Source organism: Cherax quadricarinatus, chromosome 54, assembly GCF_038502225.1.
Source record: "Cherax quadricarinatus isolate ZL_2023a chromosome 54, ASM3850222v1, whole genome shotgun sequence".
Taxonomy (NCBI): Eukaryota; Metazoa; Arthropoda; class Malacostraca; order Decapoda; family Parastacidae; genus Cherax; species Cherax quadricarinatus.
In genome coordinates, this window is record NC_091345.1 from 765001 (window position 1) to 792875 (window position 27875).

Here is a 27875-nt window from a genome sequence, read left to right on the forward strand (position 1 = left end):
CGTTTTTTGACTCCACATATACCTCAACGCACCACTCACCTTTTTTCCCTCATCAATTCTATGATTAACCTCATCCTTCATAAATCCATCCGCCGACACGTCAACTCCCAAGTATCTGAAAACATTCACTTCTTCCATACTCCTCCTCCCCAATTTGATATCCAATTTTTCTTTATCTAAATCATTTGACACCCTCATCACCTTACTCTTTTCTATGTTCACTTTCAACTTTCTACCTTTACACACATTCCCAAACTCATCCACTAACCTTTGCAATTTTTCTTTAGAATCTCCCATAAGCACAGTATCATCAGCAAAAAGTAACTGTGTCAATTCCCATTTTGAATTTGATTCCCCATAATTTAATCCCACCCCTCTCCCAAACACCCTAGCATTTACTTCCTTAACAACCCCATCTATAAATATATTAAACAACCATGGTGACATTACACATCCCTGTCTAAGACCTACTTTTACCGGGAAATAGTCTCCCTCTCTTCTACACACCCTAACCTGAGCCTCACTATCTTCATAAAAACTCTTTACAGCATTTAATAACTTACCACCTATTCCATATACTTGCAACATCTGCCACATTGCTCCTCTATCCACTCTATCATATGCCTTTTCTAAATCCATAAATGCAATAAAAACTTCCCTACCTTTATCTAAATACTGTTCACATATATGCTTCAATGTAAACACTTGATCTACACATCCCCTACCCACTCTGAAACCTCCTTGCTCATCCGCAATCCTACATTCTGTCTTACCTCTAATTCTTTCAATTATAACCCTACCGTACACTTTTCCTGGTATACTCAGTAAGCTTATTCCTCTATAATTTTTACAGTCTCTTTTGTCCCCTTTCCCTTTATATAAAGGGACTATACATGCTCTCCGCCAATCCCTAGGTACCTTCCCCTCTTTCATACATTTATTGAACAAAAGTACCAACCACTCCAACACTATATCCCCCCCTGCTTTTAACATTTCTGTCATGATCCCATCAGTACCAGCTGCTTTACCCCCTTTCATTTTACGTAATGCCTCACGTACCTCCCCCACACTTACATTCTGCTCTTCTTCACTCCTAAAAGATGGTATACCTCCCTGACCAGTGCATGAAATTACTGCCTCTGTTTCTTCCTTAACATTTAAAAGTTCCTCAAAATATTCTCGCCATCTACCTAATACCTCCATCTCCCCATCTACTAACTCCCCTACTCTGTTTTTAACTGACAAATCCATATTTTCCCTTGGCTTTCTTAACTTGTTTAACTCACTCCAAAATTTTTTCTTATTTTCATTAAAATTTCTTGACAGTGCCTCTCCCACTCTATCATCTGCTCTCCTTTTGCACTCTCTCACCACTCTCTTTACCTTTCTTTTACTCTCCATATATTCTGCTCTTCTTATAACACTTCTGCTTTGTAAAAACCTCTCATAAGCTACCTTTTTCTCTTTTATCACACCCTTTACTTCATCATTCCACCAATCACTCCTCTTTCCTCCTGCACCCACCCTCCTATAACCACAAACTTCTGCCCCACATTCTAATACTGCATTTTTAAAACTATTCCAACCCTCTTCAACCCCCCCATTACTCATCTTTGCACTATCCCACCTTTCTGCCAATAGTCGCTTATATCTCGCCCGAACTTCCTCCTCCCTTAGTTTATACACTTTCACCTCCCTCTTACTTGTTGTTGCCACCTTCCTCTTTTCCCATCTACCTCTTACTCTAACTGTAGCTACAACTAAATAATGATCCGATATATCAGTTGCCCCTCTATAAACATGTACATCCTGGAGCCTACCCATCAACCTTTTATCCACCAATACATAATCTAATAAACTACTTTCATTACGTGCTACATCATACCTTGTATATTTATTTATCCTCTTTTTCATAAAATATGTATTACTTATTACCAAATTTCTTTCTACACATAGCTCAATTAAAGGCTCCCCATTTACATTTACCCCTGGCACCCCAAATTTACCTACTACTCCCTCCATAACATTTTTACCCACTTTAGCATTGAAATCCCCAACCACCATTACTCTCACACTTGATTCAAAACTCCCCACGCATTCACTCAACATTTCCCAAAATCTCTCTCTCTCCTCTACACTTCTCTCTTCTCCAGGTGCATACACGCTTATTATAACCCACTTTTCACATCCAATCTTTATTTTACTCCACATAATCCTTGAATTAATACATTTATAGTCCCTCTTTTCCTGCCATAGCTTATCCTTCAACATTATTGCTACTCCTTCTTTAGCTCTAACTCTATTTGAAACCCCTGACCTAATCCCATTTATTCCTCTCCATTGAAACTCTCCCACCCCCTTCAGCTTTGTTTCACTTAAAGCCAGGACATCCAGCTTCTTCTCATTCATAACATCCACAATCATCTCTTTCTTATCATCTGCACAACATCCACGCACATTCAGACTTCCCACTTTGACAATTTTCTTCTTCTTATTCTTTTTAGTAATCTTTACAGGAAAAGGGGTTACTAGCCCATTGTTCCCGGCATTTTAGTTGACTTTTACAACACGCATGGCTTACGGAGGAAAGATTCTTATTCCACTTCCCCATGGATATAAAAGGAAAATTAATAAGACCAAGAACTATTAAGATAAAATCAAAGAAAACTCAGATGAGTGTGTATGAATAAATGTGTATATGTATGTGTAGTGTGACCTAAGTGTAAGTAGAAGTAGCAAGACATGCCTGTAATCTTGCATATTTATGAGACAGACAAAAGACATCAGCAATCCTACCATCATGTAAAACAATTACAGGCTTTCGTTTTACACTCACTTGGCAGGACGGTAGTACCTCCCTGGGTGGTTGCTGTCTACCAACCTACTATATATATATACACATACATACATACATGCATGCATACATACATACATACATACATACATGTATATATATTTATTTTTTTTTAAATTCTTCGACACTGGGAACAAGTTTGCGAGCAGGGGTCACAACAGTGAAAGAGTTAAATCCAGGAGAAATTTTCTTCTGCTTGCTCATGTAAGTTCCACATGACAACTTTTTCTAAAATATACCTGTCTCCTCACCATTACACATTTGCCCTGGCTTGTTGCCATAAAGTGAAAACTATCTCGCACAATATCAAAGCAAGTTTTTGCTCCCATCATACAGTATCTTTTAAAAAATTTAAATAGAGCATTATAGAAAACATGAGTCTTCACTGCATGAATTATATGAGCTTTATGTATAACCTCTAGTCACTTCGCATTACATATTCCATTCCTGTAAGGAAATAATTATATAAAAAATTTTGAAGAGCAAATCAACTTTTCTTAGTGTCTCTGGTTTGAGATCTTTTATTTGGCTTTAAACTACCTGATATGTATAAGTAATCAAAAGTTTGTTGTATCTTATTATTAAATGCATCAAAATATATTTCAGAATTTTGCTAAAAAATAATATACGGTATTAAATATTACCTGGAGTGCATGCTTGGATGCTGTATAAGCAGCTGACATGGGTACCCCAAGCTTGCCAGCAGTGCTCGAGGTCACTGCGAAGTGACCTTGACCTTTCTCAAGGAAATACTTAGAAACAATGCGAGCCAGTGAAATAAGTGAGAAAACATTCAGGTTAAACAATTCTCGATCCACATCCAGTTCAATCATTTCCCAACGGCCACGTTGTGTGCGTCCAGCATTGCTCACAAGAATGTCCAGCTGAAACATGCATACGAGAAAAAATGAAAACAAGTGAAGTTTTAGTTTATATTGGTTACAGAAATAAGAGCAATAAGGAAGTTAGCAGAAAAAAAGAGATCATTATAGCTATATCAAAATAAATTCGCCAAAATCATCAGTATAATAAAATTGGTGTTCAGGCTTTAATATTTTGAAAACCCAGTTTATACTAAAAAAGTTAATGGTGGCACAAAAGAGCACACTGATATGCGAGTTATTCGCCTGCCATTATTATAGCTACCCACATCTTACACTTTCATGTGGCACACTGCCTCTCTCAGTCAATGTCCTGATCCAAATAGTATGCCTCTAGGCAAGGGGTGGTGAACCCTTTTTTTTTTTTTTTTGAAAGCGTGCTCAAACTGGTGAAAATTTTCTGTAAAATTTTGAGCAGCAGGTTTTACGTTATTGTTAGTAGTAACAGTATGTTGTTATTTTTACAGTTTTATGGAGAAAGAGAACAAAATACTTGAGAGCAGTCTAGAAGTCTCTAGAAGTCTGTTTAGACCACCACTAACTTTTCTGAATTGATTTAAATGGAATAGCCTTACGAATTAAATGTTGCTTGTAATTAACAATTTGCAACAGGTAAAATTAATGAATAAGTGACTATAATAATGGACCTTAAAAATACCAACGCATTTCTAAAAAGTCTAAACTAGAAACAAAATAATATTTTTAATTCAGCTTTAAGAAAATTATAAATATTGAATCTATTTCTTGACCAAATGCTACCAAACAAATGTCAGCTCTCTATACACACATAAAATATATACAAAGTATGAATGTATTTGGTAAAGAAACCGAGAAAAAATATTTATAATTCAGCCTTAAGAAAATTACAATTATTTAAACTCTTTCTTGATCAATGTCCACCAAGAAAAAAAGTGAACTCTCCATAAATGCATAAAATTAACATGTACAAGAAATAAATGTTTTTAGTAAAAATTGGGAATAAATATACAGTGGACTCTCGAGTTTCATAAGCCTCGCGCTTCATAAATTTCACCTTTCAACAACTTGTTGTATATGTGTATGAAATTTGAGTCTATTATCGAGGTGGATTCCTAAGAATTTTCCATGGCTAGGCTATAAGTTCTGACAAATGTGTGGCTGAAAAATTTGTGCAGGAATTCAAGGGCTGTGTAGAGGCTGAGGGATTCGTCACCTAACAAGTGTTCAATTGTGACGAAACAGGCCTCTTTTGGAAGAAAATGCCAGAGGACAGACATCATGCAGGATTAAAAGGCACTGCCAGGACACAAGCCTATGAAATACAGGCTAACTCTCATGTTCTGTGGTAATGCTAGTGGGGATTTCGAAGTGAAGCCTTTACTGGTGTATCACTCTGAAAATCCCCAAGTGTTCAAGAAACACAGTGTTGCGAAGAGTAAATTGTGTGTGATGTGGAAGGCTAATAGTAAGGCATGGGTCATGAGGAAAATTTTCCGTGATTGGTTCAATGAAGTGTTTTGCCCGAGTGTGAAGAAATGCCTCCTGGAAAATAAATTGCCACTCAAGTGCCTCCTGGTAATAGACAATGCTCCTGCTAATCCTCCAGAATTGGATGACCAAATGGTGGAGGAGTTTACTTTCATCATGGTGAAGTTCTTGCTCACTAATATCACTCCTCTCATCCAGCCCATGAACCAGCAGATCATTTCAAACTTTAAAAAACTCTACACAAAAGCAATAATTCAAAGGTGCTTTGATGTGACCTCAGACACTCAATTGACCCTATGAGAGTTCTGGAAAGATCACTTCAATATCCTCCATTCAATCGAATGAGTACAAGAAACTGCCCATTCACCTATTTCAACTACCCAAAAAAGTGGCCCGAAATTAGTAATTTGGCCAATGTCACACAAATTTCAAAAGATGCCTATTTCAAAATAGGGTCCAGAATAAACAATGCAGACATTCCTGGCAGTAAAATAACATTTTCTCTGTTCATTAGTCACCTCTCCAGGTCCCTCTTGCTTTCTATTTTGAATTTTTATTCACACAAAAAATTGAATAATTTACTGATATGCAGACTACTGGATTATTGTAATAATTGTATAAATAATGTCAACCAATTCATGACCATGTATTAGACTGGCCAGTTGGACATGTATTGGATATGACGTCATTCGTTTACTCTTGAACATCAGCAAAGAATTGAACATTTCTGCTGCTTTGAGCTAAATTTCAAGGTACTTTCCATCATGAAACCAATCAAAATCATATCTATTTCTGTAATATAATTTCCATTCTATCAAATGAGAAGAAGGTTGGTGTAGTGACCCTGAAAAATTGAAATTATGTTAGTTGAAATTAATGCTGGATTAAATAACAAAAAAGGCGTAATAAAGTTGGTAGAATTACCGACAATATGTAAAGTAAAAGGACACAAGTGCAACTAATGTGACATTTATTGTGTAATGGCTTGATAAAGCTCCTGGAGAGCGAAACGTTGCCACAATAAATGTCACATTAGTTGCACTTGTGTCCTTTTACTTTACAACAAAAAAGGCACAATACCATGACTGGAACGATACACAAATAACCCGCACATAGAAGAGAGGAGCTTATGACGACGTTTCGGTCCGACTTGGACCATTTACAAAGTCACAAAAACGAGAAGTGGAGCAGGACGAGTATATATAAGGAGGAGTAGAAGAAGGAGGAGTAGGAGGGAGGGAGGGAGGGAGGGAGATGGAGGGAGGGAGATAGAGGGAGGGAGGGAGATAGAGGGAGGGTGGGTGGGTGGGTGAAGAATAATTGAGGAGGAGGAGGAGCCAGTCAAATACAAAGAAAGGGGAACACTGAAAGAAAGCTAGGTGCCCACAGAGGGAGAGCAAGTACACAGAGGTGGGGGGGGAGAGGAAGAGATACATAATGAAAGAACAGAAACACAAGACAGAAGAAAGACAACCCAGAAGAGAAAAGAAGAAAAGGTATTGTGCCTTTTTTGTTATTTAGGAAAGGGGAAGAGGGAGAAGAAGAAAAAAGGAGGAATCAGATTAAGTCACGAGTGTTCTGAAGTTTGAAGCATTTTAAAATGTAGTGGGAGAGGAAGGCATCTACAGAGACAAAGCCAGGACTAAGATTCATACAAGGAAAGTTGTGTATTAGGGAGGATTCAACCAGACGGCGACTGTTAAAGTTGGAAGTAGGGAAGACAGTTTTAGCAGAAGACCAGTCAATAGGATGGCTGTGATCTCTGACGTGACAGAAAAGAGCATTATTAGTGTCGGCAAGCCTAACACTATTTTTGTGTTCCCTAAGTCTGTCAGATTACTGATGGAACTGGATAACTGATGGCTGAATTAGTGATGGCAAACCTGTATAATGATTCACACCACTGGATTCTTCAAAACCCAAAACATCCTTAACCCTTTGACTGTCACAACCTCAAATTCTGAAGTGTCTCCTGGTGTCGAAAAATTTTCAGGAAAAAAAAAATCTTATGAAATGAGAGAGAATCTTTTCCCGATGGTAATGACACAAAAGGACAAAATTTAATTGAAAACTAATGGAATTATGCTCCTGTGAAGTTAGCGATCTCAGCGATATATACGCATTGGCGATTTCACCAACTTTGAGCCCTGTTTTCAGCCAATTCCATTGTTCCAGCCAACCAAACTCATAGCTATTTCTTTAGAATTCCATTTTACTATCAATTGAGTACAAGAAACCGCCCATTTACCGATTTCAACTACCCAATAAAGTGGTCAGAAATTGGCAATTTGGCCAATTTCACACAAATTAAAAAAGATGCCAATTTCAAAATAGGGTCCAGAATAAACAATGCAGACATCCTTGGCACTAAAATAACATATCCTCTGTTCATTAGTCACATCTCCAGGCCCCTCTTATATTACTCTTGCTTTCTATTTTGATTTTTTATTCACACAAAAAATAGAAGATTTACTGTTATGCAGACTACTGCATTATTGTAAAAATGGTATAAATAATATCAGTGCACTAGCAAAAGAGTATCAGACTCCTCAGTTGACATGTATTGAATGTGTGGTGTAATTTGCTTACTCCTGAACATTGGTAAAAATTGAACATTTCTGCTACTTTGAGCTCAATTTCAAGATTGTTTTCTTCATGAAACTAATCAAAATCATCCCTATTTATGTAATATGTTTTCCATTCTATTAAATGAGACCAAGAAAACGAGAATACAACCATAAATACTATAGGAAAATACACCTCAAAGTCAGCGTTTTAATCCAAAAACATGGTCGGAGTTTTTTTCTCACATTATGCACTGCGTGCTGCAGGGTTTTTTTTATACAGTGCATACTGACCACACAGACCCATTCTCTCACATGGGGCCTACCAGCTTTCTCCTGATTGATTTGAAGCCGCTAGAATTTTTGAGTATATATACGTTTGAAACACTGGTTCGTAAGACGTATATATACGGCCGAAACAGTCAAAGGGTTAACCATGTACCAGCCTGTATCAGAACCTGGGGTTATCTCTGTTAAAAAAATGAGGATACTCAATTAACAGGCGCCCTCCTTGATAGAGAGGCGCAGTCTGAAGGACTGCATGATGGGTCATGGCTAGAATATGTAACTAGATACAGATATCTAAGGCTTTGAGGTCACACTACTTGGACTTTTTGGTAACAAGATTTTGTCGCCAATACAAAGAAACACTGAGAGAACTTAGTTGTGGTAGATTTTCATCCCAGGTATAGTGCTAATGTTAAAATTGTGAAAATGATATATGTTGCTTACATCAGATCATTGGCTGATTATGCCTCACCATTACTTGCTCTTTTATCAGACTGGAAGCTTGGAGGACTGGAAACAAAGAAATAAGGATCATCCAAGGATGCCCTCATACTGCTAAAATTCTAACCGGAGAGAACTTGCTATTCCAAGAATCAAAGATCATGTCACTGAAAGAAATGTCTTCACTGGGGTAAATATGCTCAGACAAGCCCATTCAAACCCTTGCACAGAAGCCCTTCAAGCTTTCCTAAGCAGTGGCAAGCACTTCTCCAGGTGGAGCATAAAAATTGGAACTGACCTCTGTATGAACCAGATACACAATCTATGTCAAGAAGGGTACAGTGACACTTTCCCATGCCAGAGTGATGGCTCTCAAAGAAATTGGAGCATACATCAATAACTGGGTCTCTACCCTTCAAACTGAACCATTTGGCATACTCCTCACAGTCAAATGTGTCCATGTATCAAAGGTTGACACTTTAATTGTAGCTGATGCTTTATCACCCATAAATGTTCTTAATACCTTAAGTACCAATTGTGGCATGCTTGTGTCAGAAGCCAGACACAAGCATAGGAGTGTGGACTGTGGAGTCAGGATACACTTGTGGATTTCATCTCACATTAGTCTTTTGATGCATGATAATACTGATGAACTGGCTAAGTTACATGCCTTCAAAGAGGGAATAAATTACTTTCTTGGGCTGTCAATTAGCAGTTTGAGAACAATATGAAAAGAACTCAACTTGAACTTCACTGACTTCAAACTGAGGCAGACTGACCAATCAATCCATCTATCATCATTCTATCATGCAGGAGGAACTGCATGTCTATGGTGCATCCAACAAAAAAAGCAGACTTTTGGATGTCACTACCACCCAGCTCTGGCTGGGTTACCAGTATCTCTGGGAGGTTATATCACCACCACCAGACGTAGACCAAACTAAATATAAACTTTGCCAGATGGACAACTGTCACACCTTACACTGTTATGTGCTGAAATGCGATAAAATTAATGAATTCAGAGACAACTCACTCAGAAATGTTTAAGAATAGTCAAAGTATTTCATTCACAGAGGCATATTATTATCAACCATTCTGGAAAAATACCCTCACTTTACCACTGTAAATAACACATGACCACTTAAACTTTCTTTTTTTTACAAGCATGCCATGCTACAATATAATAAAATATTTTTGTAATATTTTTTGTGACCTAATTCATGTCTCCATAAATAACTCACTATGTTTGTAGCCAGCCTAGGTAGTAGGTTGGTAGACAGCAACCGCCCAGGGAGTAACTACCGTCCTGCCAAGTGAGTGTAATTGTTTTACACGATGGTAGGATTGCTGGTGTCTTTTTTCTGTCTCATACACATGCAAGATTTCAGGTACGTCTTGCTATTTCTACTTACACTTAGGTCACACTACACATACATGTACAAGCATATATATACACACCTCTCTGGGTTTTCTTCTATTTTCTTTCTAGTTCTTGTTCTTGTTTATTTCCTCTTACCTCCATGGGGAAGTGGAACAGAATTCTTCCTCCGTAAGCCATGTGTGTTGTAAGAGGCGACTAAAATGCCAGGAGCAAGGGGCTAGTAACCCCTTCTCCTATATATATTACTAAATGTAAAAGGAGAAACTTTCGTTTATCCTTTTGGGCCACCCCGCCTCGGTGGGATACGCCCGGTGTGTTGAAAGAAAGAAAGAAGTTTGTAGCCAGATATAAACATTAAATAGTTCATTACCACTAACTTGTTTAGGAAACAAAACTTTGCAGTCCAGTCTCCGGACCCATTATGTGCCTCTGTAATCTTTTGACTACCACCCACACTATGGGTATAGGCTGCATAATAAAGATCTTAAACTAAATAACTTACCTCACCATAGTGTCTAATGACAGCATCAAAAGCTGCTTGATGTTGGTCATACTGAGTCATATCTAGAGGAAGAACTAACACATCATTTTCTTGTACTCCACCAGTATCTGAAAGAAAAAATAATGCTAAGTTATGGAGAAAATCCAAATAAAATGTATAACTGCAAATATGAAAAAATCTAAGTTACCAAATATGCAGGAATACCTGTGTGTGTATTTTAATGTGCTCACACACACATTTCTTTAGAGGAAGAAGAAACAGAGTCAAGGGCAGCACATTTACATGCTCCTAAATGAAGACGCACCTCAAAATCTTTTTTTTTTTTTTTAACAAGTCGGCCATCTCCCACCGAGGCAGGGTGACCCAAAAAGAAAGAAAATCCCCAAAAAGAAAATACTTTCATCATTATTCAACACTTTCACCTCACTCACACATAATCACTGTTTTTACAGAGGTGCTCAGAATGAAACAGTTTAGAAGCATATACGTATAAAGATACACAACATATCCCTCCAAACTGCCAGTATCCCAAACCCTTCCTTTAATTGTATTTCCATTATTTCTTATGGGAAACACTGCTTTGCCTTTCAAACTTTTCGAATTTAAAACCAGCTCCTGGAACGGATTAAGTTCGAAATTTGAGATTCCACTGTATAATAATAATAATAATAATAATAATTGTTATTATTATTATTAATTCAGGGAAGTGGAGCACAGATCCAATTCCCTTGATCAAGAGCCCCTCACCAAGGAACCTCCCTTGAGGGTGAAGTTCACATCCTGAAATATCGTTCGTATCCAGAAGCAAAAAAATCGATCAAGTGACTGTTTGTATCCTGAAAAATTCGCATGGTGGAGCATTCGTAAGCTGAGGTTCCACTGTATTTTAAAATTTGTGTGAAATTGACCAAATTACCAATTTCTGATCACTTTATTGGGTAGCTGAAATAGTTGATTGGGCAAATTCTTGTGTTCAATTGATAAAATGGAAGGCATACTAGTGAAACAGCTAAGAATTTGATTGACAGTAAAACTGGCCTAAAATAGGACTCAAAGTGGGCAAAATCACCGATGCGTAAATATTGCTGACACAGCAAAATTCGCAAAAGCATATTTTCGCAATTTTCCATCAAATTTTGTACTTTTTGCTTTATTGCCTTCAAAAAAGATTCTCTACTATTTCATAAGTAATAAAAAATTTTTTTTGAAAATTCTTTGACAATGTAAACAAGTTTCAGATCCGAGGTCTGGACAGTGAAGGGGTTAAGAAGCTATTTGTTTCTTGTATTATGCTTATGAATCTTTGAAGCTATCTAGAGAGTGTTTCAGAACTGGGTTTATATTTGTATTGTCTTGCATATATAAAGTATGTACAGTAGTATAAATGAATGTTTTGTTAAGTTTAAATTTTTGAATAGTGGTAGTGAGTGTTGTCTAGCATCTGCTGGAGTGACCATTCGAACAGTCACATTTTACTGAGCAACTACTGGCTATAAATGATTTGTTGTAGTAGATCCTGGGGCACAAATATCATAAGTGAAGTAAGGATAGATCAGAGAGAAGCACAAAGTAATGATGATTAAAGCACAGTAACATATTTTAGAGAGGATACCCACAGTTTGGAGACCTTCTTGGAAATATGCTTGATGTGTGTGTGTGCTAATTTTAAATGGCATTCAAGGAACAGAACAATGATCTTATCCTTCATCTTTTCTAACAATGAGTAAATCATTTACAGTTATATTGATCAAATTTAAGGTCCATTCCCAAACATTGATCACAAATTTTTGTTAACCCATTCACTGTTCATCACGTAGATCTATGTTACTGATGCCAGATTCCCACACGTAGATCTACGTCTTAAGCTCAATTCACTTAGCTAAGCTGAGAATGGAAAATTTTGGCCTAGATATACAAGAATGGGTCTATGCAGCGAGTCTTCAAAGTATAAAAAAAATCCTGTCCCACACGGTGCATGATGGGAAAAGCAAAACTCTGACCCTGAGTTTGGTTTTAAAATAGCAATTTTGAGGTGTTTTCTAAGAAGTTTTCTATGGTTTTACTGGCTGTTTCTTGTTACTGATATAAAAGAAGACATACTACTGAAATAGAGATGATTTTAGTTAGTTTCAGGTCCAGAAATACCCTGAAATAAGCAATTAGTAGAAATATTTGTCTTTTTTCCAGTTTTCCCGAGGACAAGTAAGGCCCCCTTTCATCCACATGGTTTTGTGGGCTTTTGAAAGGTCTTATTCAATTTTTGGAATGCCATCATGGTCAATTATTCCTGGTTATATTTAATTACACAAGAAGCAGGGTAAATCTTAAATTTTTTTGTGATGATGAATTCAAAATGGAAGGCAAACTAGCTAGTGGAGTCTTCTGCACATTTCTTTATCACAGTGAACATTTCTTTCTGTTTGTAAGAAATAATCCATTTCCATTCCTCACACACTCCCAGGTATCTTAATTCACTGGAGGGTACGTTGTCTTGCTAGACAAGTGCTGAGAGGTTTATAGTGTGAATGCTGTGATGTGTGGTTATGTGTCGAGTGTAGTTTTAAGTGAAGTGATGGGCGATGAGGTGTTGCAATTAAAATGCAAAGAGTTATTATCACTTTTCTTGAATTACCTCAAAACTAATAATGCAAAGAAAAAAAATTTCTTCAATATAAAATGTATTCATAAATAAAATGCTATAACCCACATACAGAACATTATTTACATACATGTTGAACCAAGCTAATGATAGGTCTGTGAGATCCTGCATTCTAAGCTATTTTTCATCTAACAAACCCTACTTACCAATGCACCTCTGCTTGACTTTATTGAGGTTCTCCACTGATCGAGCAGATATAGCAATCCTGACTCCGGCTTGGGCTAACCTAACGGCCAGGGCTTCTCCAATTCCACTTGAAGCTCCAGTGATCCAAACAACACGTCCTTTGAGACTTTCTAAAAAAAATAAATTCAGTCAATATTTTAAAAAAAAATTAAAAATGGAAACATAAATAACTAACAAAACTGTTTATAAATTTTATATGGTACAAAAAGAGTAACAAAAAAAATTAGGAAATTATGCAAAATTTTCTTTTTATTCTACATTAGTCCAGCAGAAAGGTGAAAGTCTTTTGTGTATTTTATATGTATAAACATGAAACTAACAACTGAAATTTACAAATTCTTTTGGACTATATACTGTGGGCAACAGTAAGTTAAAAAAAAGTATACAGAGGTGACCTAATATTTGTCTACTAAGCAAAACACAGTGGTACTAAATATTATTATTAATGAGGTATGCAATTATGATTGATTAGACAAATTACAGTACTATAAGTTATTTACAATAAACAAAGTTGGGATAATTTTCTAGAATAAACGCAAATAAATCAGTGCAAATAAAATATTGTATTTAGAAAATTCTAAAATATCTATGAGTGAGATATTGCCAAAATCTTGGAATGTTTCCATATTCAAACCAATAACAATGTAGAATGTGATGATTGTTTCACTAAGTATACACATAAGCTGGTCTACAGCAGTTGGTGATGCAAACCACCAGAGTTATTTATAGCCCAGCCCAAACCAGGCATATTGGTATTGAAGAGTCTATTAATTTTATTGTACATGCCTTAACCCTTTTACTGTCTGTCACAGAGATCTATGTCATTGACACCAGGGTCCCTCACATAGATCAAAGTTTTAAGCTCAGCTCCCTCAGATGAGCTGTGAGCAGTAAATTTTGGCCAATATATGAGAGGATGAGTCTGTACTAAGTGTGCACATTGTAAAAAAAAAAATTGCCCCATGCAGTGCATGATGGGGAAAAACAAAACTAAGACCCTTTTGGTTAAATTTGAGGCATTTTCTAGTATGGCTTTATTGGCCCCTTGTTATCATTTAATAGAATGGAAGACTTACCAATGAAATAGAGATGATCTTAGATGCAGGATGGGAAGTACGTTGAAACTGGGTTCAGTAGCAAAAATATTAATTTTTGCCAATTTTCCTGAGGATGGGCAAGACCCCCTACTCCCCTGGTCTGGTTTTATGTTGTTTCACTAGGTCTGATTCAATTACTGAGATGCATTAAACATGACCAATCATTTCTGGCTATATCCAAGAAACAGGGTAAACCTTCAAATTTTTTGTGTGATAATGTATTCAAAATGGAAAGCAAAGTGTAATATAGAAGAAGCGTGACTAGTCACTAAGAGTGTGACTACCGAACAGAAGAAATATTTTTTTAGTGCCTGGAATATCTACGTCTTTATTTCGGACTCTTTTAAATTTTGTGAAAAATTTATCAAATTACTGATTTCTGTGTACTTTATAGAGTAGTTTTGATAGTTGTGCTCAGGTGGTAGAATGGAAGGCATACAAGCAAAATAAGTAAGAATTTGATCAAACTGAACAATGAAATTGGATTAAAATAGGACTCAAAGTGGGTGAAATCATCAATGTGTAATTTGCACCTAGACCACCAACATTGCACCTGTTTAATTTTCTATTCAATTTTGTATTTTTGGTTTTGTTAACTTCAGAAAAACACTCTCTACTATTTCAGTAATTTTTTTTTCTAAAAAATGTGGACACTGAGAGCAATATTAATTTCATGGGTCTGGACAGTGGAAGGGATAATTAGAGGGTTCACTGTGCTTTCCTTTTCTCAGGAGATGATTAACCCCAGGTCTTGACATTAATCCAGAACAGTACATCACTGATATTAGGTGCATCTGGGGAAAAGGGAGTGCTCAGATTTCAAAAATATAAGATAACTGAATAATTTTTGCAATATCTCTGTGTCCTTCTATGTGCACACTATAGGATTTTTGAAAATTTTTATCTTAAAATCATTTTAATGATATCTAGGTTATTCTTCATAAACAATTGTTAGAAACAAGAAAAAATTGGGGCATGGAAATTTAATGAGCTGATTTTAAACAAAATCCTGTTGCTAGTTTTCAATTTAAGGGTCAAGCATTGAGTAAAAAAGAAAAAAACTTTCGTAAAAGGAAAACACTCCACATTTTATGATTGACTGTATCAAACAACAAAAATACCACACACACACCAAATAGCCATATTAACCCTTTCAGGGTTTCGGCCGTACTAGTACAGCTTACGCACCAGGGTTTTTGATGTACTAGTACACCTAAATTCTAGCGCCCTCAAATCTAATGAGAGAAAGCTGGTAGGCCTACATATGAAAGAATGGGTCTATGTGGTCAGTGTGCGCGGTATAAAAAAAATCCTGCAGCACACAGTGCGTAATGAGAAAAAAAAACTTTGAACGTGTTTTTGGATTAAAACAGCGACTTTGCACTGTATTTTCGTATGGTACTGTTGTATTCTAGTTTTCCTGGTCTCATTTTATAGAATGGAAGACATATTACAGAAATTGAGATGATTTTAACTGGTTTTACAATGAAAAGTACCTTGAAATTGAGCTCAAAGTAGCAGAAATGTTCAATTTTTACCAAAGTTCAAAAGTAAACAAATCATGCTATGCGTCCAATACACATCAACTGGTGAGTCTAATATTCTTTCACAAGTGCGCTGATATTATTTATACCATTTCTACACTAATGCAGTAGTCTGCATAACAGTAAATCTTCTATTTTTTGTGAGAATAAAAATTCAAAGTGGAAAGCAAAAGAATGTAAGAGGGGCGTAGGGACGTGACTAATGAACAGAGGAAATGTTATTTTAGTGCCAGGAATGTCTTTCTTGTTTATTCTGGACCCTATTTGGAAATTGGCATCTTTTGAAATTTGTGAGAAATTGGCAAAATTGCTAAATTCTGACCACTGTATTGGACAGTTGAAATCGGTAAATGAGTGGTTTCTTGTACTCATTCGACAGATACAATGGAGTTCTAGGGAAATAGTTATAATTTTTGTCGACTAGTACACTGGAATTGACCGAAAATAGGGCTCAAAATAGGGCAAAATCGCCGATGCGTAAACATCGTCGAGACCGCTAACTTCGTGAGAGCATAATTCCATAAGTTTTCCATCAAATTTCATACTTTTGGTGTCATTATGATCGGGAAAAAATTCTCTATCTTTTCATAATAAAAAATAATTTTTTTTTTTTTGAAATTTGGGCAACCCTGAGAACAAGTCTGGGACAGGGCCTGGGGACCCTGAAAGGGTTAAGCCCAATAAACCTGAAGTGATCTTATTTACCCTCTGGGCTACCTTTGTAAATATTTTATCTGAGTGATTTACATGGATGCTTTGTTCATGCTAGGGTGACTGAGGTACATCCTATTATAGATGCCTTCACTGTAATATAATTTTGTAGAAGATTAGTTTTTATGTGGCAGAATATTATACAAGAATTTATTATATCTTTTCTTCACATTATCAATTTTATTACAGTTAAGGTATAAAATAAAAAAAAAATTATAAGTGGCAAACACTCAAGGATATATAAAAGGACACAGATGCAACTAATGTGACACTGTATTGTGGCAAGGTTTTGCTCTCCAGGTAAACGGTGCCACAATGTCACATTAGCTGTATCTGTGTCCTTTTATTTAACATTTTGTTGGCAATTCTACCATTATTACTCAGAATATAACTTACCAACTGGTTGACCAAGGCGCTCATACAACCAAAGGACAATGTCACAATCTGCTGGTAGATAAATGTACCTGAAAAAATAAGCAAGACTTAACATTTTATGCTACGATCATTTTATTACTACCCATACATGACTCTCGCCACAGCTACTAACATTTTCCAACAAGCATCTTGTTTGTGTGAAGTATTATAGCCTAAATAACTATTAAAGTGCTTCTCACCTTCAGGTTTATTGGTCTTAACCCTTTCAGGGTCCCCAGGCCCTCTCCCAGACTTGCCCAAATTTCAAAAAATTCCAATATTAAATTCCAATATCAACCTTGACCTAAAATGCTTTCTTGATAGTTGTGACAGGACCCACAGGCATAACACCAGACACAAACATCTCTACAACATTCCCCGTGTCCGACTAAACCTTTACAAAAATTCAATGCATGTCAAAGGCCCTAAAATCTGGAACACCCTGCCTGAAAACTCTAGAACTGCAGACACATTCATCACCTTCAAAACTACCGTTAGAAAACATCTTATCTCCCTGATACACCACATCAGCTAACTACATAATAACCACCTGGTGGTTCACACTTACACTCACTCACCCATTTGACTATAAGCACAGAAATACGAATCTTAATCTTAAAATAATGATTCCTAACTAGTCATAAGTTTGCCTGTGATACTCCAATATAGAAACTATGTATTGTGCCAAAACAAAAGCATTCATATTGCTAAACTCACAAACTAGTATTTAGTCACTTAGTATTTAGTCAACTTACTCCATAATTTGTAAAAATTTAGGGTTAAGAATTAATCTAAGTCTGCCCGAAATGCCTACCCATGCTAGGCGTCCTAGTGGCCCCCTCTGTAATTAGTATTTTATTACATGTAAGCCACACAATAACCAAAATCTGTAAACCCCACATTGTAATCCTTGTAGAGAATAAACTCGATTGATTGATTGATTGATAAATCCCATACCAATTAGTAGTCTAGTAAGGCCAACTAAAATGAACACTTACAACATCAATACTGATGTACAAAATAAATTACTGGAATGAACTATTTCTACCATTTTACACTTAGCTCGATATATATGAAAAGGACCTGGCAAACCCTCTCCAAAATTTTGGGCTCTAGAAAACTGTCTAGAAACAGAGAGATAAACTTAACTAAACCAGATGAACCTCTAGGCACGGCCAACACACTTAATGTCGTCTTCTCTACTTGTAGGATCAAAGCTAGCAAGCAAAATTCCAAGCTCAAACACTCAGTTGAAAGACTATCTCACTGGCAGCTACCCAAATACGTACTCTATACAGTGGTATCCCGAGTTTCAGCCATAATTCGTTCCAGAAGGCTGTTCGAGTGCTGTTACCGAACGAATTTGTTCCCATAAGGAATAACATAAATTAGATTAGTCTGTTTCAGACCCCCAAAAATACACTTAAAAAGCACTTACAATAATACACTTACATAACTGTTTGAGTTGGGAGCTGTATTAAACTCAGGGTACCACTGTATTTAGCTCCAACTAATTCTACTGAAGTCTCACCCTTCATTAAATCATTAAAAAAACAAATCAGGAGATCTACTTAACTTGCCACCATTCATATATAAAAAAGCAGCTCATGTGTTGTCACCCATTACTGCAAACCTGTTTAACCTGTTAACCGTCCAGATGCAGATTTATGTTCTTTCCGCTAGAGCTTTAAATGTAGATCTACATTTTATTTTTCATGCCTCCAAATTTGGTATGATTGGCCTGAGATGCCTGGCCAGCAAAAATGGGTCTTAACATTCAGTGTGTGCAGCATTAAAAAAAATTTCGGACCACTTAGTACCTTGTGGGAGCACCAGTTCAATTGAGCACCAGCTAGAGCAAACAATGTGGTAAACACCTGGGATTCACTGATGTTATGTAGTATTGACACTCCCAGTAAGAGGAAAGTGATGTTGACCCCGAGTTTAGTGGCTCTGAGGTGGATGTGGCCACAAATGGTCGAGGAAATATAAAAAAAAAAACCTCGCTAATAACCAATGTGTAATATTTGCACAACCCCCTTTCAATTTTGGTACCACTAGTAGTGTCATCCTGCCAGAATGTCTTATAACCTATGCCCTAAGTAAAGAGAAAATTCTGTAATGTGTTCGGTAGGCTGGCTGGGTGGCTGCTTGGCTGGCTGGCTGACTGATTTAGGCTGTCTCTGTCTCCGTCTGTCTGTCTGTATCTATATCTGTCTCTATCTCTGTCTATCTATCTCTGTCTCACAGGTACGCAAATACAATTACACATAGTACGTGTATAAATTACCTAGGATAATCCAAACAATCCAGATAAAGCGCTATATTGTGCCTGTCGATATAATGCACAGTATGCATGACTGGCAAGTAATATGCGTTTACCCATGCTCAGGAACCAGACATGACGCAGTCGTGTTGGTTCACAATTGGCTCTCTCTGAGACAGTGAGAGATAAGCAGACAGACAGATAAGCAGAGACAGAGATAAACAGAGAGCAAGACAGATTGAGAGCTAGACAGACAGATAGAGCTAGACAGACACACACAGAGAGCTAGACAGACAGACAATGTTTATGCATAACAGTGAAAACAAATAATGCCAGGGCCGTGGACGCTCATCAAATGTCACCACTGCACTGTCAGCAGTGGACTGACACTTGTCTTACATCATGCTTCAAGGGAACTTATTATTATTATTATTATTATATACTCCCGTATATCCAAAACATTGCCGGGACCTATAAATACTTTGTATATATTCCTAGACAATAGTAAATGACCAAGGCAGGTGTAAATGTTCACCAGTCAGTGTGTGTGACAATATGAGTACAATTTCAGATTTAGATTTAGATTTTTTATTTTGACAATACAGTACCTAATATTTGTGTCAGAACAGATTGGCTATGAAATCACAAGAACTACTATAAATTGTAATTATCAGAACATAAAACTTATATAAAATAAAAACAAGAAAAAAGTATATCGGCAACGCTTCTGCAAGCGGCAGGACTATGTTGCCGTCAGGTGAGCATCCGGCGCCAATTTCGCAGTCTTATATCTCAGCCAGTACTGGTCCTATTTTTTTCTCTTTTTTTTTTGCCTTATTACAGACAGAAAATTGCCCTCTTTAATTAAAAAAAAATTCTCAAAATATTCAGAGCGCTGGGCGAGCAAACGTAGAGCTACGTTTGGACAGTTAATGGGTTAATATATGCCTACCTCACCTATGGTATTTGTGCCTGGGGATCTACCACAGCCAACCACCTTAAACAATTAATAACCTAACAAAAAGCTGCTGTGGAGACGATTACCAGCTCCTGTGCTAGACAATACATCCCACTACTTTTCAAAAGCCTAAACCTACTAAATATACAAGACACTCAAATTACTGTGCCTACTATATATACAGAACATTAAACTCCCATATAAACCTTCTCCTTAAACTTCTCCTTGATAGCTACAACAGAATACACAGACACAATACAAAGCACAAGACACTCTTCGACATCCCTCATATCAGCCTCACACTGTGCAAAACTGCAATGCACATAAAGGGCCCAAAGATCTGGAATTCACTACCCGAACCAATAAAGGATACCCTGACCACATACAAATTTAAAGTTATACTTAAAAATTATCTCATCTCTCAATAGTAGCTAAACCAACCAAAACAACTTCAAATCAGTTTGAAGCAACTCTCCCAAACCTTATATTATATGACCTCTAGTCTATTAAACATCTGCCAATCCATAAAATATTGCTGTTTGAACCATTAACTGCAATATTGTTTTTATGTGCAACTTCAAGATAATTATTCTTATAACCCTCCACCTTGACTACCTCACATTAGTATTAAGATAAATATAGATTTATTAAAAAGTTAACCACACTTATCTTGTCTAGACTTAACTAGTTATTATATGCTAAAATTAGTCTGCCTGAAATGCCCCAGCATGATAGTGGCTTTCTTTGTACTTAACAAATAAAAATTGTAATTACACACTGTAATCTTTGCAAAGAAATAAAATCTTTATTCTTTTTATTTACTGCCCCTCTGTGGTTTAGCCAACCAAACCAGAGAAAAGGGGACATGAGTAAGTGTAAGAATTATAGGAAATAAGCCTGTGAAGTATACCAGTTAAACTGTATAGTAGAATTACTATTGCAAAAGTTACACAAAGTAGGATTGCAGAGGAACAAGGATGATTCAGAAAGAGTAAGAAATGTGTGGACTAAGTATTTTTGGCAATATAAACACAAATGCAGTATAATGTGATCCTTTATTGACTACGTTTCGCCCACTCAGTGGGCTTTTTCAAGTCACAAACAGAACTGTTTGTGACAAACAAACAGAGTTCTGTTTGTGACTTGAAAACGCCCACTGAGTGGGCGAAACGTAGTCAATAAAGGATCACATTATACTGCATTTGTGTTTATATTGCCATTGTGTCGGTATTTTATACCATTTATTTCCATAAGTATTTTTATTGAAGCACGTAAGTGATCTCTACTAAGGGTAAGAAACAGTGTGCATTTATGGATTTAGTAAAGGCACATGATAGAGTGGAGAGGGAAGCAATGTGGCAGATGCTGCAAAATGTATGGAATGAGTGGTATAATATTAAAAGAAGTAAAAATTGTACGAGGAAAGTGATACTCAGCATAGGGTATGTAAGAGAGAAGAAGACTATTAAACAGTAAAATTACTCCTTTGACAGAGGTGTGTATCATGATGGTTGTCTAATATATTGGCAGACAATGGCTGACAAGTGGAAATTAAGAAAGTGGTGCTAGAGAATCGTCCAACAAAACATTTAGCCCAAGGCTGGGCTTCATCAAGTATACAGGAATGATCAAATACACAGTGTTATAAGGCAAAAAAGCATCACAAGGTATCAGTGTCTCAGCCTTGCAGAACTAACTACAGTGAGCCCTTGATATAACACTTAAAATTATGGGCAAAATCCACTAGTTCAACTACATTTTAAATCCTACAATGTTTATTGTAGTGTATGTGTAAATTATGTACAGTACTGTACTGTATTAGGTATCCAGCAGAGAATTTTAGTGTGCTGTTTTGCTATTTTTTGGCATTCTGATTTATTGGACACCTGGACAGTCCTCCTATTAGTGCATTATATAAAGGATTTACTGTATTCATAAACAACAGTGGAAGATAAAGTAATCAGTCCCTGGAAGCCAGAACATGCAACAGAACATGAAGGCATAAAAAATACAAAACCCCAGTGTTCGACTCAACCAGTGCAAAAACTCAATGCACATAAAAGGCACTAAGATCTGGAATTTATTGCCTAAAGCATCAAAAAGTCCACCATCTGCCAATTGATTCAGGGCTATTGTTAAAAAGCACTGCATTCAAATTCAAATTTTTATTTCTCTTATGCAGTATAAAGATAATGTAGTTTACATGTAGTAAAAACATTGTTAAGCATAAAAGAGCCACTAATGTGCAATACATTTCGGGCAAACTAATCCTAATACTTAATGACTACTTAACATCTCCTTAACGTAACTGAAACAGCAATATGCTATATCAAACAAAACCAGCCAATCCAATCCTTTTCTTGTTCTTCCAGTCTTCCTTCAATTCCCAAAGAAAATTTGCTAACACATTTTGTCCAACTGTATTCCAATTGTAATTCAGTAACTTGCTGTATCTTCATCAACTCCATTCAATCACTTCACAAAGCTGAAGATTATTGAATCCCTAACATTTAAAAGAAGGGATTCAGGGAAACTGGCAGGCCGGACTTGAGTCCTGGAGATGGGAAGTACAGTGCCTGCACTCTGAAGGAGGGGTGTTAATGTTGCAGTTTAAAAACTGTAGTGTAAAGCACCCGTCTGGCAAGACAGTGATGGAGTGAATGATGATAAAAGTTTTTCTTTTTCGGGCCACCCTGCCTTGGTGGGAATCGGCTAGTGTGTTAATAAATATAAAAAAATACTTTTGAAATTACACTATTGCTCAACAGCTACCTTTCTTAGTACAAACATGATTGTAGCTAATTGCATAAGAATTCCTACTAATTAGTCTATGTCTAAATCTTAAGTAACTTTTAAGCATTAGGATTAGTTTGGCTGAAATACTTTGCATATTAGTGGCTTCCTATTGTGCCTACCAATGTTTTCTTACATGTAAACTACATTATTTGTACTGCATAAAGAAAAAAAAATTGTATTTACATTTGAATCTTACCAGCACAACCACCACCACCACCACCCTCGGACAGCCTGCACCTGACTCCCACCACCACGTATAACTCGTTTCTTAGTTGTTTGTGTAAGGACTGAAGAAGCCACTTGTGGCAAAACATTTCCTTAATAAACTTCTCGATTAGTGCATACATGTCTTTTGACTGAAAAAAAGCCTACACTATAGGCTTCATCAGCCAAATACAGAGAATAAACCAGAGACAGAAGGAGTACTGGCAAGGTAAAGATGATGTGATCAGTCCATCAACCTTGGAGAAATGTTTTATGAGATGGTCAGCCCCCATGCCTATAGCCTGGAAAAATGTGAAAATGAAGCTGCCAAAGGAAAAGTGTGGAAGGTCTCAAAGAAGTTGCAGGAAGCAGGGCCCACAGGTAGAAGCCAGAAGGTAAGAATTGAGGAGCACTTCAGCAATTTTACCGGTCTACATTAAGCGAGTCCCTCTCAAATCCAATCCTTATCAGTCATAACTGGTGGTTAAGCAAAGAAGTTGTTGAAGATGTCCTCTCTACCAAGATACTGTTGTGTTGCTATGTCAGACAGGAATAATGATGAAAATGGTATATAATACTAACGAGTAGATTAATGGCTCACTGAATGCAGTCGTATGGAACCTTCATTATTTCACTCATTTCTTTGTTGCCAACACAAAGTTCCATCTTCTTTAAGCAAGGGCCCAAAACTAAATGAGATTTTTACCCAAGATTTTGCTAATGAAAAAAGTATTTATGATTTCTCTCAATTTCAATTGGCATTTTATTTCTGCTTTCTCTCCTGGGCCTTGTATCATGCATTCTGTTTTAGCTCAATATTTTCATTTCCCTACCTAGTGTTTTTTTTTTTCCTTGTTTCTTCAGAAACTCTAGTCACTGAAAAGTTCTGTAATTCTCCATCTTCATTTGTAGAGGGAGTGCCTGGCCTGCCTCTCTCTCTCTTTTTTTTTTTTTTTTTATTGGCAAGCTAAGCGCTGTTACCTACATCAGCTCATAAGAAAGCACTTTTATTGTTATGAAACATACAAGTAGGGAACAGGATGAAGTTGGAGCCATCTGTGGGCCAGCATTTTCATCTCATCAACTGACTATCTTGTTGACATCATAATGCTGTACGAATGCATTCCATACTCGAGTCATTCTGGGGATAAATGATCTCAGATGAAGTGATGTTCTGGAGAAGGGTACAGCCAGAGTGAAGTTGCTGCTTGTTGCCCGTCTTGTGGTATAGAAGCTTGCTTCACGCTACCCTCAAAGTGGATCCAAGTGTGGTACTTTTACAATGGCCTTATACATAACAGTAAGGCCACCCACATCTCTCCTGTGTTGAAGGCTCTGCTGAAATGACAGATCTATCCAGGACTGGTCCAGGCGAGAGATGAGAGGTCTTGCTCTGTTCTCTACTCTGTCGAGCAGCCGCAGATCAGAGGGGAGGGGGCAGGCAAACCAAAAAAGTCGAGCATACTCAAGGTATGAGCTTACTTGTGCCTCATACAGAATCTTGCAACCCCTACTGTCAAGCAGATGCAAGATATGGCGAAGTACTGTAAGCGTCTTGGCTGCCTTGTTTGCAAGATTTACAAAGTGGTTCTTCATGGTCAGTTTGGAGTCAAATTTCACCCCAAGAATATCAAATTCTTCCACAGGTGCCAACATCCTCCCATTCATCCTTACTACTGCACCAGCATTACTATCATGGTGCCTAGAGTTCATCATTTGTGTTTTCTCAGGTGCAAATGTTGCTTGCCATCTATTTCCCCAAGCTGATATAGCTCTTAGCTGGTGATTGATGTAGCTTAGAGCAGCTGGCATTTCTTCTCTTGAATAAGTGAATGTCAGTGTACAGTCATCTGCATATGCATGGGATTCTGGGATGAGATGAAGGTCATTGAAGTAGACATTCCATAACAATGGTCCCAGAACGCTTCCTTGTGGAACATTTGCCCCAATAGGATGTCTTGTTGATTCTGTTCCATTGAGAACAACCCTTAGAGATCTACCATAAAGGTAATCACTGAGGAGATATAGCATAGAGCCTGCAATTCCCAGAGCTTGCAGTTTTGCTAAGAGGCCCTGGTGCCACACCCGGTCGAAAGCACCAGCAATGTCCAGTGCTACTACACAGCTGACTTTGGATTCATCCAGTGACTGGTGCCACTTAGTGGAGAGATTTAACAACATATCAGCAGCAGAGTAACCTTTCCTGAAGCCATATTGACGATCACAAAGTAGTGAGTGGTAGTCGAAAAACTCTGTCATATGTCTTGAGATTATTGTCTCAAGGATCTTACCAGTGATTGACAGGAGTAACACTGGTCTGTAGTTGCTGATTTCTGCTCTGCTCTTCTTTTTGTGAACAGAGACTACATTTGCCTCTTTCCACAGAGAGGGCCATTTACACTGTACTAGGCAGTGCTGAAAGATGCGAGTTAGAGGTGCTGCTAGCTGGTCTGCACATCTTCTCAGCAATCTTAGGGTCAACTTGTCTGGGCCCACAGTCTTTTCTTGGTCAAGCAATTTAAGAAGGAAATGTACCTCCTCCTGCCTTATTGTCACCACTGACAGTTTTGACAGTTCTTGCAGCTAGCCAAGGAGGGTCCCTTGCTGGATCAGGAACTTGCATTTTGGTAGCAAAGTGTTCAGCAAAGAGGTCTGCCTTCTCTTGACTACTAGCAGAGGTGGTCCCATTCTGTCGATTTAGAGGTGGAATGAGTTCATCAGGCAGATAACCTTGTTTGTCCTTGACCAGGGACCACCAGGTTTAGGAGCCTACCCTACCTGATGCTAGCTTTCTTTTTGTGTCCACCTCCCATTTAGCAATGGCCCACTTTCGAACGTCACCCATATGCCTACAGGCTTGCCTGTGCAAGTTCCTGTTATAGGTGGTAGGATGTCTTATACCTTCGCCATGCTTTGTACTTAGCAGTAGCAGCCTCTCTACAATGAAAGCCAAACCAAGGCTGATCTGTAGGCTTCATCACATATTGCCGGTGAGGAATGTGTTCTTGTTGTAGATTAAGGATGTGTCCAGTGAAGGCTTTCACTTGGTTGTCAACATCCCCTTGGAGAAGAGCATTCCAATCGGTGGTGGCGAGCTCAGAGCAAAGGGCTGGCCAATTACCTCTTTCCCACAGCCAGGTTGTGCGTTGGACTCCTCACCTCGTTCTGTTGGGATCTTAAGTGTCGTAAAAACAGCCTTGTGGTCAGACAATCCAATGTAGCCGAGGGGTTGACAAGTGGCTATGCCTTCTGCCAGATCACTCACTGCTGGGTCAAGGGAGGAGCCAGAGATGTGAGTAGGGAAATCAACAAAGTTTCTCATGTCAAATACTGCAAGAAGGTCATCAAAGTCCCTCTGTATAAGGTGTTGGTTGAGGTCACCAACAATTATGATATGTTGACAGTTGTGTTGTAGCAGAAGGGAGTCCATATTTTCCATTAGGAAGTTGATGAGGTCTGCATGTTGCCACTGAGGTCTGTACATTGCACAAGCTAGTACAGAGGTACTAGTGTTTATGCAGAGCTTGAAGAACATCATTTCAAGATGAGTAGGGATGGCAACATCAATGTGCTGGGCATGAACACTTTCAGAGAAGCACACAGCAACACCTCCTCCTTGCCCTTGCCTGTCTCTTCTCATCCATGAGGTGTAGCCAGCAGTTCTTGCAAAATTTTCTGGAGTCCTGTCATCCAAAAATGTTTCAACAACAGCTATCATGTCGGGACGTCGAGTGTTCACAAAACTACGTGTGAGCTCTCCAACATTAGTAATGAAACCTCTAATGTTGGCTGACAGGATACTGATAGACTGACTCTTAATGATGTGGTCAGCTTGAGGTGGTGGGTGTGTAGGGCATGTAAGGTCCCTGCCCTTGAGAGAGGTAGGGTACTGAGGCAGCTGCAGGGATGTAGGTCTGTGGTCTGTGGTCTGTGGTCTCGGTCTCTCGGTCTTTTTTTTTTTTTTTTTTTTACACAGGGTTTGACAGGTTAAGGATCCCTAGCTTTATTGACAGCTATTTACAGGTTAAGGATTCCTAACTTTATTGGCAAGCTAAGAGCTGTTACCTACATCAGCTCATTTGAAAGCATTTTTATTGTTATGAGACATACAAGTAGGGAACAGGATGAAGTTGGAGCCATCTGTGGGCCAGCATTTTCATTTGATCAACTGACTTTATCTCCTTGACATCATTATGCTGTACGAATGTGTTCCATACTCGAGTCATTCTGGGTATATATGATCTCAGATGGAGTGATGTTCTCTCCCTCTCTCTCTCTCTCCCTCTCTCCCTCTCTCTCTCTGCATATATACGACATGAATCACCTTTTGTTTTTTAATAGTATGTGTCTGGAGCATACTTCTAGTGCCACCGAGCTCATCCTCTCCAGATATTGGTGCAGATCCATATCAATCATATTTTCTTCTCAGCATATCTCACAAGTCATGATTTATTTGTTCCTGATTAATGTCTTAACACTTGAAACTGAATTTGTTGAATACACCCATATGACTGGTTGCACTTTACTACTGAATACTACTGTTCATACAGGTTTGAGCCTTAATTATGTTGTGGTCATAATTAGTTGTTGACACCATTATAATCCATACCAGATCCTCATTGATTAAAAGTATTAAGGTCAAGGGTATTTTCTAGTCTTGTT

General features: G+C 37.7%; 1 protein-coding gene across 2 annotated transcripts in view; it reads right to left on the minus strand.

The window, feature by feature from the left end:
• Window positions 1–27875, minus strand: part of LOC128699105 (dehydrogenase/reductase SDR family member 7) — a 72637-nt gene that overhangs the window by 33194 nt on the left and 11568 nt on the right. For both annotated transcript variants that reach the window (XM_053791621.2, XM_053791620.2), the window contains exons 3-6: window positions 16972–17039; window positions 13184–13333; window positions 10379–10485; window positions 3499–3738 (exon numbers count right to left, since the gene is read on the minus strand). In XM_053791621.2, the coding sequence (XP_053647596.1) occupies window positions 3499–3738; window positions 10379–10485; window positions 13184–13333; window positions 16972–17039 (565 nt within the window). The remainder of the gene's footprint in view (window positions 1–3498; window positions 3739–10378; window positions 10486–13183; window positions 13334–16971; window positions 17040–27875) is intronic.